This window comes from Filicampus tigris, chromosome 19 (genome assembly GCF_054856515.1).
Source record: "Filicampus tigris isolate MCC_2025a chromosome 19, RoL_Ftig_1.0, whole genome shotgun sequence".
In the NCBI taxonomy this organism is placed as follows: domain Eukaryota; kingdom Metazoa; phylum Chordata; class Actinopteri; order Syngnathiformes; family Syngnathidae; genus Filicampus; species Filicampus tigris.
This window is the reverse complement of record NC_141235.1, coordinates 10,629,190-10,641,687: the sequence shown is the minus strand read 5'-3', so window position 1 is coordinate 10,641,687 and position 12,498 is coordinate 10,629,190. Positions and strand designations below refer to the sequence as shown.

The 12,498-nt window shown below is 42.7% G+C and overlaps 3 protein-coding genes across 5 annotated transcripts; 1 reads left to right on the top strand and 2 right to left on the bottom strand.

Annotated features, from left to right (window-relative positions):
- The first annotated feature begins 298 nt into the window (after window positions 1–298).
- Window positions 299–6,428, top strand: chmp2a (charged multivesicular body protein 2A). Of its 2 annotated transcripts, none has more exons than XM_086015677.1 (6): window positions 299–463; window positions 3,887–4,054; window positions 4,141–4,320; window positions 4,662–4,792; window positions 4,942–5,003; window positions 5,577–6,428. In XM_086015677.1, exons 1-6 carry the CDS (start codon window positions 428–430, stop codon window positions 5,696–5,698), a joined length of 699 nt encoding a protein of 232 aa, XP_085871803.1. In that variant the 5' UTR covers window positions 299–427; the 3' UTR covers window positions 5,699–6,428. The 2 variants fall into 2 exon arrangements, with proteins under 2 accessions (XP_085871803.1, XP_085871804.1); XM_086015678.1 differs by lacking the exon at window positions 299–463 and adding an exon at window positions 2,993–3,161.
- Window positions 1,300–2,878, bottom strand: mrm1 (mitochondrial rRNA methyltransferase 1 homolog (S. cerevisiae)). The gene has a single exon (XM_086015674.1). The coding sequence runs from the start codon at window positions 2,575–2,577 to the stop codon at window positions 1,528–1,530; it is 1,050 nt and encodes a 349-aa protein (XP_085871800.1). The 5' UTR covers window positions 2,578–2,878; the 3' UTR covers window positions 1,300–1,527.
- msl1b (MSL complex subunit 1b) lies at window positions 6,297–12,459 on the bottom strand. 2 transcript variants are annotated; one of them, XM_086015671.1, is made up of 9 exons: window positions 12,314–12,459; window positions 10,538–11,141; window positions 9,980–10,179; window positions 9,193–9,503; window positions 8,991–9,115; window positions 8,848–8,915; window positions 7,952–8,076; window positions 7,770–7,842; window positions 6,297–7,604 (listed from the first exon to the last, which is right to left on the bottom strand). In XM_086015671.1, exons 2-9 carry the CDS (start codon window positions 11,102–11,104, stop codon window positions 7,514–7,516), a joined length of 1,560 nt encoding a protein of 519 aa, XP_085871797.1. In that variant the 5' UTR covers window positions 11,105–11,141; window positions 12,314–12,459; the 3' UTR covers window positions 6,297–7,513. The 2 variants fall into 2 exon arrangements, with proteins under 2 accessions (XP_085871797.1, XP_085871798.1); XM_086015672.1 differs by lacking the exon at window positions 12,314–12,459 and adding an exon at window positions 12,051–12,274.
- Between the last annotated feature and the right edge of the window lie 39 nt (window positions 12,460–12,498).

The window sequence follows — 12,498 nt, the reverse complement described above, 5'->3', positions numbered from 1 at the left end:
ATGTTTTCAGTTTCACACCTGCGCGTGACAGTTTCATGCCAAGCAAATGTGTCTTCAAGGATATGATTGACAGTGCTGATCCTGTGTCCCGTTGCATTTTTGATGGCACTTTATTGTCATCACAGCATTGTCAAACCCTTCTGTGGCATACAAATAGTCAATTAGGTCAATTTGTTCCACATTTGTTGTCCTCAGTTTGCACTGGCTGTGCTTTGATTGGCACATTTGTGTCCTTTTTTAAAAATTGCCTTGAAAGCAGTCTTTGTCTTTAAAGAAGCACTCGACAGGGTCACGTGGCTGCTCAACCCATTTAAAAAGCATGGCCTTGATGTGACTTGCGCTGCTTAGTGTGATTTTAAACACAGAGCTTGTTGCACAGTTTTTACCGTGTAGTTCTGTTGTATCCTTGACCACAGTCGCCGCAAATATGGCTGATACGTCCAGCGATCTGGTCGAGGACTCGGTAAGCTTGTTCTCTGTCAGACAGCGTTTTTTTGTCTTGTGTGCTCGTTGTGTAGTCCGCAGACGAAATGGTTTACCGGTATAACGCGTCAAATTATTCGTCCAGTGTTCCGCCAGTCTCCGTAGCTTCGAAAAGGTCTCTGTCCTTGATTGGTTATGAAACCTGTACTCCGTCCAAAAAAACGCAAATATATTAAAAAATATAGAGCGAGAGATAGATATCAGTTATATTCTAATTTTGTAAACTTTTTTTACATTGAGTTTGATAAATCATTATTTAAAATCAAATTTAAAAATAGTGTAGTATTATTATTATTATTAAAATGATCAATTTTGCATATTTGACATGCACAATTTACACATCTTTAATTTTCTGGAGGAACGAAATAACTTGTGTAATAGTAATGAAATCAATTAAAAATACTGTTTTAATTTTAAAATTTGAATTATGTCATTTAATTGAATTATACAGAAGGACCCTGACTTACAAGTCCCCTTATGATTTTTTCCAAATGAAGAGTCTGTACCTTGTCGATATTTGCCTTGTGACGTGTGAGTGTCAAGTTAAGTACAAAAAAGAAGAGTAACTCTTTGGGCTGTCACTATCGAATATTTTTAGAATAGATTATTCTATTGATTAGTCCAACGATTGCTTGGTTATCGATTCATTTTCACACCTCTAGCAACACACTCAATACACTTTTCAGTTGTTAAATGAACAGGACAAGCAGCCAAGCACACAGGCACAAAATGAAAACAAAAAGAGCATGGAGCAGACATTACTTCAGTCAGTGACTGAAGTGAAGTGAAAAAAAATGAGGGCTACACTCACAGATGCACTTTCAGCTTTACTTTATTAAACAAGACAAGCAGCCGAACAATCAAATTCAAAATGACAACACTCGCAAGGAGCATGTTACCTCCATTGAAAATGGCCAACGGAAGACGTCACTCACCAGGCTATGTCACATGTTAAAGAATGAATATGAGCTCGCCCTTGAGCACAAAAGTTTGTCGACAGCCCCCTGTTGTACATTTCATTTGCCCAGCTGAAACTTTGGAGCGTCATGTGGGCCTGGTCGAGGCCAACAGCGAGTGCAGCAGGATGCCGGTGGCCACGGACACGTTGAGCGACTCTGCGCCAGGTATAAGCTCTCTCCCGGCTGGAATGGTCACAAGCGTTTGACACAAAGCCAAAAGCTTCCGGGACAATCCCTCACCCTCTCCTCCAATCAGCAGCAGCGTGGGCGTGGTCATCCGGAAGTTCGAGCACGGCGTGACGGGAATGCCAAATTCCGACGCCTCGTCCACCACTGTGCCGACCACCCGCCAGCCTCGCGCCGCCTTGACCCGGACCATGTCCTCCAGGTCTTCGTACCCATACACGCCCATCACCTCCATGATGCCGGCGCTGGCCTTGCTCACCACCGGTGTCAAAGGGCAGCTGTGGCGGACGCCGCTGGCAACTCGGTCCACACCGAGGAAATACGCCGAGCGCAAGATGGCTCCGAGATTCATCGGGTCTTGAATCCCGTCCAGGACGAGCCAGAGAGGTGTGGACTTTGAAGTCTGGGCTGAGTCTTCAGTCAAGTAGCTCAGTGGAGTGGCTCGCAGGCAAACTCCTTGATGAACCCGACCCAAAACCATCCGATCAAGGTCTTTCTTACTGACCCGCTGGATGGGAATTTGTCGCTGGTGAGCCTCATCACAAACCATGAGGAGCGACGACCTGTGCGAGACCTCGCCGTCTTTCACAAACAGCTTCAAGGCCTTCCGGCGAGCCTGAGTGAGAGCCAGGAGACATGGAGCGACCCCAAAGACAATCTCATGCTGGTCTGAAGACTCCAAGGATGGCTTGAGTCTCGGACGCCTGTCCCACTCTGACGGAAAGTCTTCCATTGCCAGCTTTTGAAGCTCTGGTGATATTCGTCTCGGATTCTGAAGTTTATTTGGTGATGCTTTCTCATCCGGATACCTACCTCCGGACAGTTTGAACTTGCTGGACCACCTGGTGTTCTTCACTCTGTTGTCCTCATGGTAGGCAAAGTGGGAGTCCAGAGCCTTGGGAAATCTCCACAGCAACCTGTGCTTAGAAGCATAATTGAGTAACCTCATATTGGGGCTTTCACTAAAGTCCTTTAAGCCGTAACGAATGAGTCGAATATCGAGACATTCCAAACGCCAATTGATACGATTCTTAAAATATCAGCTCGCGAACGTTTCGTCGTCTTTTGAAGACCAAAACACTAGCGGACCACGTTTGTCTGTAAGGTCGCTATTAGGACAGGATAAGGAGCGGTTTGCACTGCAAAAATAAAAGTGAAAACAGTCAACATGGTGCTCCAAAAGAGTAATTTTATGATTACGACAATACATGCATTTTCTAGTCCAAGTACCATTAAATACATGTTTCCAACAAAACAAAAGCAATGCTACTTTGATCACTTCTAACGTTTACTTTTACTTAATTTTGAAATGTCTAAGTGTTTCTACATCACTTCCGGCATTTTCTCGTTTTGTGAACATGACTGATTCGGGTAGCGTCACTTGTGACGTAAACGATGAAATCACTAACCGGAAGTAATACTGGCACCGCGGAAGTGTGTGAAGGAAAACAAAAATCATCGTTTGTGAGGAAATCTTTATAAACGTCGATTGTCGTTTGGATTTTAGTGCTGGTTCGACGAGAGTGTATCAAGGTAAGCTGAGAGACTTTGTGACGGCTAACTCAAGTAGTGGAGGTTGAGGGGAAGTGTTGGTGAGGTAATGACGGCTACAAAAAGACGTCATGTCAGGATCCCAAGAAATGAACAGGCCTTAAGCCACTTAATTTAATTGATTATAACGCTAAATTGGGGTGCCATTAAAATCGAATTTGGCCAAAACTTTCAGTTGACGACGTAAGTTTTTACAATTACATTTACACTCTTTAAAATGGCAACTCCCATCACTGTCGTTAGTTCTAAAATGTAAACATGCCATCAAGAGCAACATACAGAGAAAATACTTATTTGGATGTCTTTCCCAACCTCGACTGAGCTAAGACACACATTTTCCATATGAACAAATGCCACAAAAATGTGGATACACAGGTTAGTTATGTCCCTTCAATGCAAGAGCATACAATTGTTCTCCTTGTCGCTGTCCAAAATAAAAAAAATATATATCTTTAGAGATTGCAAAAGTGACCATCTTAATTTGACAAAGTAAGGAATAAAAAACACATCCATTTCCAAATTTAGTGAGCAAAATTAAAAAAGTCACCAGAACTGTAAATACAACAATGTAACTGAAAAAATGCTTAAGTACAAATTATTTGTACTTTTGTACTGAGTTTTCATGATTTTTAGTGAGGATAAGCAGTATAGAAAATGTATAGATTTTCCTGTATCATCCAATTTTCCCTTTGTGTATTTCCAAACAGATGGACTTCCTTTTCGGGAAGAGAAAGACTCCGGAGGAGATGCTGAAGCAGAACCAGAGGGCGCTCAACCGAGCCATGAGGGACCTGGACAGAGAGCGAGGAAAACTGGAGCAGCAGGAGAAGAAGATCATTGCTGACATCAAGAAAATGGCCAAACAGGGACAAATGGTGTGTAAAGTCTTCTTGTGAATTATTACAAAATAAAAAACACACACAGAGATCAAATCCTGAACGTGTGAGTGAAATATGTGCAGGACGCTGTCAAGATCATGGCCAAAGACTTGGTCCGCTCGAGACGCTACGTGAAGAAGTTCATCATGATGAGAGCCAACATTCAGGCCGTCAGTCTGAAGATTCAGACGCTCAAGTCCAACAACAGCATGGCGCAGGCCATGAAGGGCGTCACTAAAGCCATGGCCACCATGAACAGACAGGTCCGCCTCAGTCACGTCAAACATATTTGAGAAGTCTTGTTTGGTAGAATTTTGAGTAGTAGTCGTAGTGGACGCAATTTAAGATATTTAATAAAGATAACTCCAATGGAGGTCTACACTATATGACCAAAACATTTTGTACAATAATACAGATTAATTTATTGCTTCTGTTTGATTAAAACAAAATACATGGAAAGAAAAAAAGAAAAAATAATCGCATATTCAATCGCAATTGTGAGAATGGGGGGGGGTAATGCAATTAGGTTATTTCATCATTCATCAAAATCATTCATCAAAAGTACAAAATTGGCAGCACTGCATATCTGTGTGTTCCTCCACAGCTCAAACTGCCTCAGATCCAGAAGATCATGATGGACTTTGAACGTCAGAGTGAGATGATGGACATGAAGGAGGAGATGATGAGCGACGCTATCGACGACGCCATGGGGGACGAAGACGATGAGGACGAGAGGTGAGCCACGACAGCATTGTTCAAGCGTCGTCACCTATTGCTCCTGTTTGACACATTCAAGATGGCGACGACGTTGATGTATGATTCTGCAACTAGTGTGTACACAGTATTAGAGTCTGTGCTGACTTTTCGTCTGGTCTTTCTCACAGTGACGCCATTGTCTCCCAAGTCCTGGATGAGTTGGGTCTTAATCTCACTGACGAACTTTCAAGTAAGTTCAAAAAAGTGCTAAAAGTTAGCACTGCTATCATGACTTTTTTTTTTTCCCCAGCACGTTGCGTATTTGGTACTTCACCAGTATCAAGTCACGATTTTAGAATCCATCAATACAAAACCAATACGCAGTATAACAGCTTGCAACTGCGCCACGAACATCTAATCAATATTAAGATAAAAACAGGACCCAAATAATGCACACTCACCAGATATGCTAATTATTAAGTGTTTGATCACTGCAGATGTTTTGCTATTTGATCTTAGCTTGCTCTGACTGACCAGATGGAAAAAAATCCTGATTGGCCAACTGGCCCTCTGAGGATAATTTGAAATCTACCGGTAATTGGTAATATAGTTTTAAGTTACATGAGCCAGCACTACTGAATTCTGAAGGCACTGGGCAGATAAGATTGACATGACAACACGCAGAAGCTGAAATCTGATTACAAAAAAAAAAAGTTATGCTTGAACTAATGCAGACAGAAAAATGACACACTTGGGAGATATAGAATTTCATACAACAAATATTAGAATTTAAGTTGTAAATTGTCCATTGTGTTGCTTCCAGATCTCCCGGCTACTGGTGGAAACTTGTCGGTGGCTGCTGGGAAGAAAGCGGAACCTCAAGCCGCTCTGGCTGACGCGGATGCCGACCTGGAGGCACGACTCAATAACCTCCGCAAAGACTGAACGCAAACGCTCGCTGACTTTACGTCTACTGTTATTTGTTTGAAGCAATGTCAGCCGTGATGGTGGTTGGCTTTTTCTTTCTGCGGTGTTTAATTTTATGTGGGTATGTTATCAAAATTACCAGTTTTCCTTGATAGGACCTGAAAAATGTCCTGTCTCATTTATGACAATGTCCATACTCACTTTTTGTTACCTTCTAAATTAACACTAATGACTAATAACTCAAGTTACAAGAAAGCATTTTTATAGGTGATGTGATCATTGCACATCGCACAGCTGTTGAATTTATACTATAAACGTTCTATATATATGGTCCACTATTCCCTAAACTTAAAAATACAAATCGTTTTTACACCTAGAGATGGAGTGGTGTTCATGTTTTTGTCAAATAAACCTTTTTCCACATTTAACAAAGGTGGTTTAAGATAGATGGAATTTTTTGGTGTGAAACGGAAAAAAACTTGAATTGGGCCAGGTATTTTAGAAATTCAAAAACTGCTTATTTCCCTATGTAAAAGCAAAACAGATGACAAAGAGAAAAAAAATTAAGTCGACCTCACGCCATGACAATAGAAAAAAATATCTAAATCCAACCCCATGAGATAGAGATGGTCATTTTATTCCAAAAAGAAAATGTGACTTTCAAAACTTTCAATTTGTCAACATACAATCATTGAACTTTGAATGTACTCAACACGTTCAACATTAAATAATAAAAAAATAACAGCCATGTTTTATGTACATTTGTTTGTGAAAGCTATGTACAGACAAAAGTTTCCAGACCTAGCCAACATCTATGCACTTGTACAGTATAGCGGTTGAAGCGGTTTCATCGTGAAGGAAAACCAAAAAAAAAAGGGAACTTTTCCTTCCTTCTAAAATATGACCCCTGATGTTGGCTAACTGCTCCTGTATACACATTCACTATTTGTGCATGTCAATATTCTCCACCAACTCAGTGGACGCTTGCAGCCAAAAATCATGCGTGCGTCATTTTATTTTGCTTAAGAGCAGATGAAATCCATCGAGGGGTTAAGCCATGCTACCGTCGTTTCTGATGTCTTTTACAGCTAAATAGAACCCATGCAATTCACGTTAACTACTCACAAAAAGGGATTTGGGGTGAAATTCCAGGATGGACCATAACCTTTACGGGTGAACTTCATTTTTGAACTCTAAACTTTTGACTGAACTTAATTTTTGAACTCTGAATTTTGACTGGCCGTGTCCCAACTGTTCAATGTTTCAGTACTTTTTGCACAAAAGTCACAAACGGCATAAATGTGGACAAAAACTAACCGAAGCCCACCTTTCCTAACTTCATGAGTAGTGTAAAAGAGCTAAACAGAAGAAACCGAACACTGAGATTCAAGCCAACATGAGGACCCGTCTAGTTTTTTCTTTTTCCCCTTAGAAAAGGAAACAGATTCAGGCTCTTTTTTTTTTTTTTTTTCTCTCCAACATGCCTTCACTGTGAAGACAGCATTGCTCCATGGATGGATGATTGAGCCAACAGATACACAGCACCACAGTTAGGTTGGGACATTTCTTTACCAAAGCAGTCGCAAAATTTAAAGTTGCCCAACGGGCTCTGACGCAAAGTTTTTTTTGTTTGTTTTTTTATGGTGTCAGCTGAGTGCAGTAGCAGTGATGTTATTAGAAGGTGGGAACAGAGCTACTGCTTCACACCGCACAACAACGAGTGATATGTGTGAAAAGCCTTTCTCTTGCGCATAGAAAGCAACAGCAGTTACACAAGTGGTGACTTGACCGCATCGAACTACGTAAATGGCCGCGTCTCCCGCTCGGCGACATTCACTTGCGACAGGTCCGGTGAGGGGTATGTTTCTTGGGCACCTCGATGCGACAGCGGCTGCGCTCGTCCAGCCAAGGAAGCTCAAAATTCCTGAGGAGGAAAAATATATATTTTTTAAATACACATTACAAACTTGGATTTATAGCCTTTCAAAGGGCACCGATCATCATCATCATCATTATGTTAGGAAATTTTCATATTTAATCTCTAAGAAGAAATCGAGTGATGAAAAGGCTTATAAGTGTTCAAACTTACTCTTGTGAGAGTTTGGGCAGCGGCCGACCAAACGCAACCACTGGCAAGAAGGGCGTGATCATAATCGCTTCAACTGGAAGGAAAAAAAAAAATAAAAAAATCTTTGTACATTTTTTCCATGATACAAAGGTGTCCAAAAGGTTATAAATTTAGGGAGGGCACAAGGTTTTACGATGAGGTACCGTCTTCAGTTTCCGGGTAGAATGAGGAAAGCTCGGGCTCCGACTCCGGTATGATCTTCTTCCTGTTCATGCGCTGCTGCAGGCGCTGAAACATGCGCTGCTCTCGGATCCGCTGGATGTCCCACCTGTGTGCAGGAATTAAAGGAACCGCGTGATGCTCACGTTTGAGGCTTCGAATACAAATGCTCAAATTTTTCATCTGAGGGCCGCATAGAGAGAATTTAAGTTTACCTTGTATTGATCAAAACGGAAACAAATAGTGTGGATAATGATATGCTAAGCAATTACGTAACATTTGAAAAAATTCCATATCACAGCTTTCTGTTAATGATAAAGATTAACATAAGGATTTTTCAGCATTTACTGTTGAGGCTCAAATCAAGCATTTGGACGATTTTAAGTTTAACAATGACTTACGTATTACTTAATTATTTTAAAAAAAAGTTAATTTAATCATCAATAAATTGATTAATTTTGCCATCTATAAAATTCACCCATTAGTTTAAAAATGTTTTCTTTCCTGCTAGCTGCCACAAACTCACACCGGTTCTAGCCTATTAGTGTGCACCCTACATTGTCACAAGATGGCGCCAAAGCCCATCTCAGTATACAGACTACTAGTATATTAAAAAGAATGTTAGCCATTTATTTTCAATGGGGGTGATTGGAATTAAAAAAAAAAAAATCAAATTTGTTAATAATGACAGCCAGAAAAAAACAACTTTTTCATATTTGTTAAAGTCAGTGTGACCTAACAGTATCGTGAAATGATCCCTTTTTTTAAAATTTTTAATTAATTGTAAATTGCCCATAATGATAAAAACGTCAAACCGATAAACCGACCACTTCTGGACACCCTAGATGTAATATTTCACCCCCAAAAATGACATGGTCACCTCTTCCTCCTTTTCTCGTCCAGTTCCAGCTTGGCGTGGCGCTTGAGAAACACACCGTCGTCCAGCGGCTTGACGCACAAGACACAGATTGAGTTTGACACTTATTGCCACTGGCGTTCAAATCTTTGCAGCAAAGTTCTCACCTCTTGCGCATCACAGCTTAAATCCTCACCCAACGGCTCAATGAGATTTTCCCGCCACGACGGAACCGAGAGGCGGCACGACGACGGGAAAAGGAAGTTAATCATGGAGTGTGTGCTGGGTGCATCTGAAAGACATAGGTGGTGGAAGGTTAGGGTCACAAACTATCAGCATTATCATCAACTACATGAGGAGTCCACTCACTGGCCACCTCCTCCTCCTCTTCCTCCTCCTTCTTGGGAGAAGTCTCGCGCAGAGGCGACACGGGAGGTTGGTTCCAGCAGCACAGGTACATCTCCGTGGTGGACAGGAAGGGAAGGTCGTCCATCTGGCAGCTCAGCTCCGCCGCCTCCTCTTTGCAGGGCAGCCTGGTGGAGGCGCTCCTCTCCGGCGTCTCTTTGCTGCGCAGCTCGCGCTGAGACGGAGACGCCGGCTGACTCTCCGGCTTGTGAGGACTCAGCTTGGCGCTTTTGCCACGAGACTTCTGGAGCTTAGACTCCCCGAAGCAGGATTTTCTGTTGGGCGAACGGGTGTGACCTTAAAAGCCTGAAGTCAGTCTCGTTTTCTTTTTTTGGTTCTGTGAATGCTGACTTTCATGGTAAATGTTGAAAACAGTTGGGAATGTGAACATAGTTTCCATCCAATAGGCTTGGGCCCAGTTGTCAACTTGACGGTATTCCGGCCTGTATAGTCAATATAAATAATAATAGTAAAATAATAAAAAATGAGTGACTTATCGGTTGAGGAATGTCAAAGGATTAGGTAAATTCACAGAATGTATCCATTAATTTGGATATTATGTCAGTAAAATTGAAATGCTGCAAACTGGGAGAATCACTGATTTTCAGTGATTCATTCCTAAGTTCAGCATTTTCCTATTCTTACATTCTACATTTCTCCTATTTAATTGCATTTCAGTTCAGCGTCACCTGATGAGCATTCAAATGAAATTTCAGTAGAAATTGCATTCTCTTGTTTTCTTTATCTTTACCTCTTTTGACCTTTGCTGCCTCGACTTAAGGGCAGGAAGGCAGAAGGATTGGGCTGCGGGCTCTCTTCTACTTCTAGGTCCCACATGTCCTCCTTGTCGGGGGTCCAAGGCTCCAGCGGCTGAAAGAGACGCTTGTCGCGCGGCGCGTCTTTTTTGGTGAGCTGCAGGCGGCGCTCCATGCGCTCGATACGTGCCAGAAGCTGCGCAAGTGGAGGAAAAATGTCATTGCAGGCATGTCATCACTTAGGAGTGATTTTGGACAGTCATTTGGAAAACTTACTTCTAAATCTGTGAAATGTGATTGTCAACATTTTTCGTCTTTACTTTCTATTGTAATGTCTCTCTCAATGCACCGCACCGCCCCCAAGAGGCCGAAGCATGCACAGCAGCAACTTATTTTTATTTGTTTTTAGCTATTATTGTACTTTGATTTTAAATGCTACAAATCAAGTATGATTATATTTTTTCCATAATTATCCAGTCCTATATAAGAAGTCATTGCATGTCAGGGACAGTAAAAAAACAAAAAAATTGCGCATAAAATTCTTATTTTCGTACCGTTTCCTTGTCTGCTTTGAGATCGTCGATCTCCTTGTCCTTGGACTGCAGCTGTTGCTGCTGTTGCTCAATTAGGTCCAGCTGCAGCAGCAGGATCTGCCGCAAACAGTTGGCCTGCGTGTGAGGGTTGGCTGGGCTCTTCCGGAGGTTCTTCCACTTGCCCTCGGACGACACTTCAATTGACGCGGCGCCGAGAACGCCGTCGGCATCCTTGGGCGTGTTGTTGTTCGGCGCCATCTGAGGGTTTTCCATGTTGTCCACGGAGAGGGGTTTGCCTTTCACCGGGGTTCCCTCACCCCCCATTGGTCTGACAGGGGACAGAACCCCCACGGCGGCGGCCCGGTCTGCTTCGACGACTTCCGAGACGTCGTCGCTCATGTAAGTCTGCTCCGAGCGCTTGGACCTGCTTGGGGTCTTTTCGGCCCACCGGAGGTCTCCTGGAGCATCCGAGGGCGTGTCACGCGACTCCCTCCTGAGGCTCACGGGAAGCAAAGAGAACGTCCCGCCTATGGCGTTAGCGTTTGTCTTGGATCCCAGATGCGGACCCGGGGAGGCTCTTATGCTCATGGCGACTGTTCATGGTGCGACCGTGGCTCGCTGCCCGCTGTAAAGTGCACACAAACCAATTTCATTCCACTTAAATTTAACATTTGCAATGGATACCTTTGCCTATTGTTTTTAAACATCAGGAACATTTTTACCAGTTTCAAACAAGTAAAAATAGTCTTTTACAACCAAGTGCGTCTGATTCTGATTCCCCAGAAAAGAACAGTTAACCCTTACATATTCACCATTTGGAATTTATTCTCTAATAAAAAAATATTGCTTCGATTGGCAACCATTCCAGGCTGGTTCCTGCCTCTTGTCCATAGACTCCAGCTCATTTGCTCGTAAACGGATGCATGAATCCTTTAGTGTCATCTTGGGGCCACAGAACTCTGTTGAAGAGCTTCATTTAGTTAGGCCTTGGCATGCCTAGCAGAAAAACCTACCTTTCCACCATTTTTAGCATCAACGGACAATTACAAACCCTGTGGACGTCATTCGCATAAGGACAATGTCCCCATTTCCTAGTCCTGTATCTTAAACGAACACCATACCTTGTGTTTTTTGTTTTCACACAAGTCTCGTAAAATAAGAGTACTTTTCCAGGATTGAAACGTACAATAAATTACATGAAAATACTTCACACGGTGTTTCTTCGAATCAGACATTGGCACCTGTGCAAATGATCTGTATTTTGCAACCCCTGCCTCAAGGGCCAGAAAAACCCTGCACACACAAAGAAACGTAAAGACACGGTTTTGTTTGTGACACTCACTTACGGCCGTGTCGTGTCTTGTCTGAACAAATACGCTCGCCGTCATATTGTTACTCTACGTCAAGTCTACGTTACCCTTCCTTTTCATACGAGTCACACGCCGGGGTTTGAAATCCCAAGCTAAGCTACACAAGCGCGCACACGCCACACAAACACGCAAAAACTACAATACTTCAACGACTAACTACTCACGTTAGGAACGATTTAGCCGGAGTGTGAACAGACGTTCGAGAACCCGGGAGTGGCAGTGAAGCAACCTCCATTTTAGCTCCTCCATTTTAGCTCGCCGTGAAAAAACAATAACAGCTACCTAGCTCCAGTGGCTAGCCTGCTAGCTGAGCCAAACACACAAAAACGCGCGGCCAAAACGTCTCCGCCGCACTGATCGCGACTAAACGCTCAAATCCCTAAAAGAAATGTTTTTAATAACCCACTATGTGGTAATGTGAGCTCACCGGGGCTATAATTGAAGTCCACCAACAATGATCGTCATGTTCCCTCCTCAAGTCTAGTTTTAAAGCGCTCTCTATTGCGCATGCGCGATGTGTTGGCTGGCCATGTCTTGCTTTGAGGTTTCCATTAGTACACATCACAACAAATCATCAAAGACAACACGGGGATCTGGTGCAATAGTGTGGCA

Bases quoted from the DNA above. Each gene is read 5' to 3' on its own strand.
- chmp2a (XM_086015677.1), top strand. From the start codon at position 428: ATGGCTGATACGTCCAGCGATCTGGTCGAGGACTCG. The intron at 464-3,886 runs GTAAGCTTGTTC...ATTTCCAAACAG, and splicing joins GCGATCTGGTCGAGGACTCG to ATGGACTTCCTTTTCGGGAA. The intron at 4,055-4,140 runs GTGTGTAAAGTC...AAATATGTGCAG, and splicing joins TGGCCAAACAGGGACAAATG to GACGCTGTCAAGATCATGGC.
- mrm1 (XM_086015674.1), bottom strand. From the start codon at position 2,577: ATGAGGTTACTCAATTATGCTTCTAAGCACAGGTTGCTGTGGAGATTT.
- msl1b (XM_086015671.1), bottom strand. From the start codon at position 11,104: ATGAGCATAAGAGCCTCCCCGGGTCCGCATCTGGGATCCAAGACAAAC. The intron at 9,116-9,192 runs GTGAGTGGACTC...TATGTCTTTCAG, and splicing joins AGAGGAGGAGGAGGTGGCCA to ATGCACCCAGCACACACTCC. The intron at 8,916-8,990 runs GTGAGAACTTTG...TTGTGCGTCAAG, and splicing joins TAAGCTGTGATGCGCAAGAG to CCGCTGGACGACGGTGTGTT.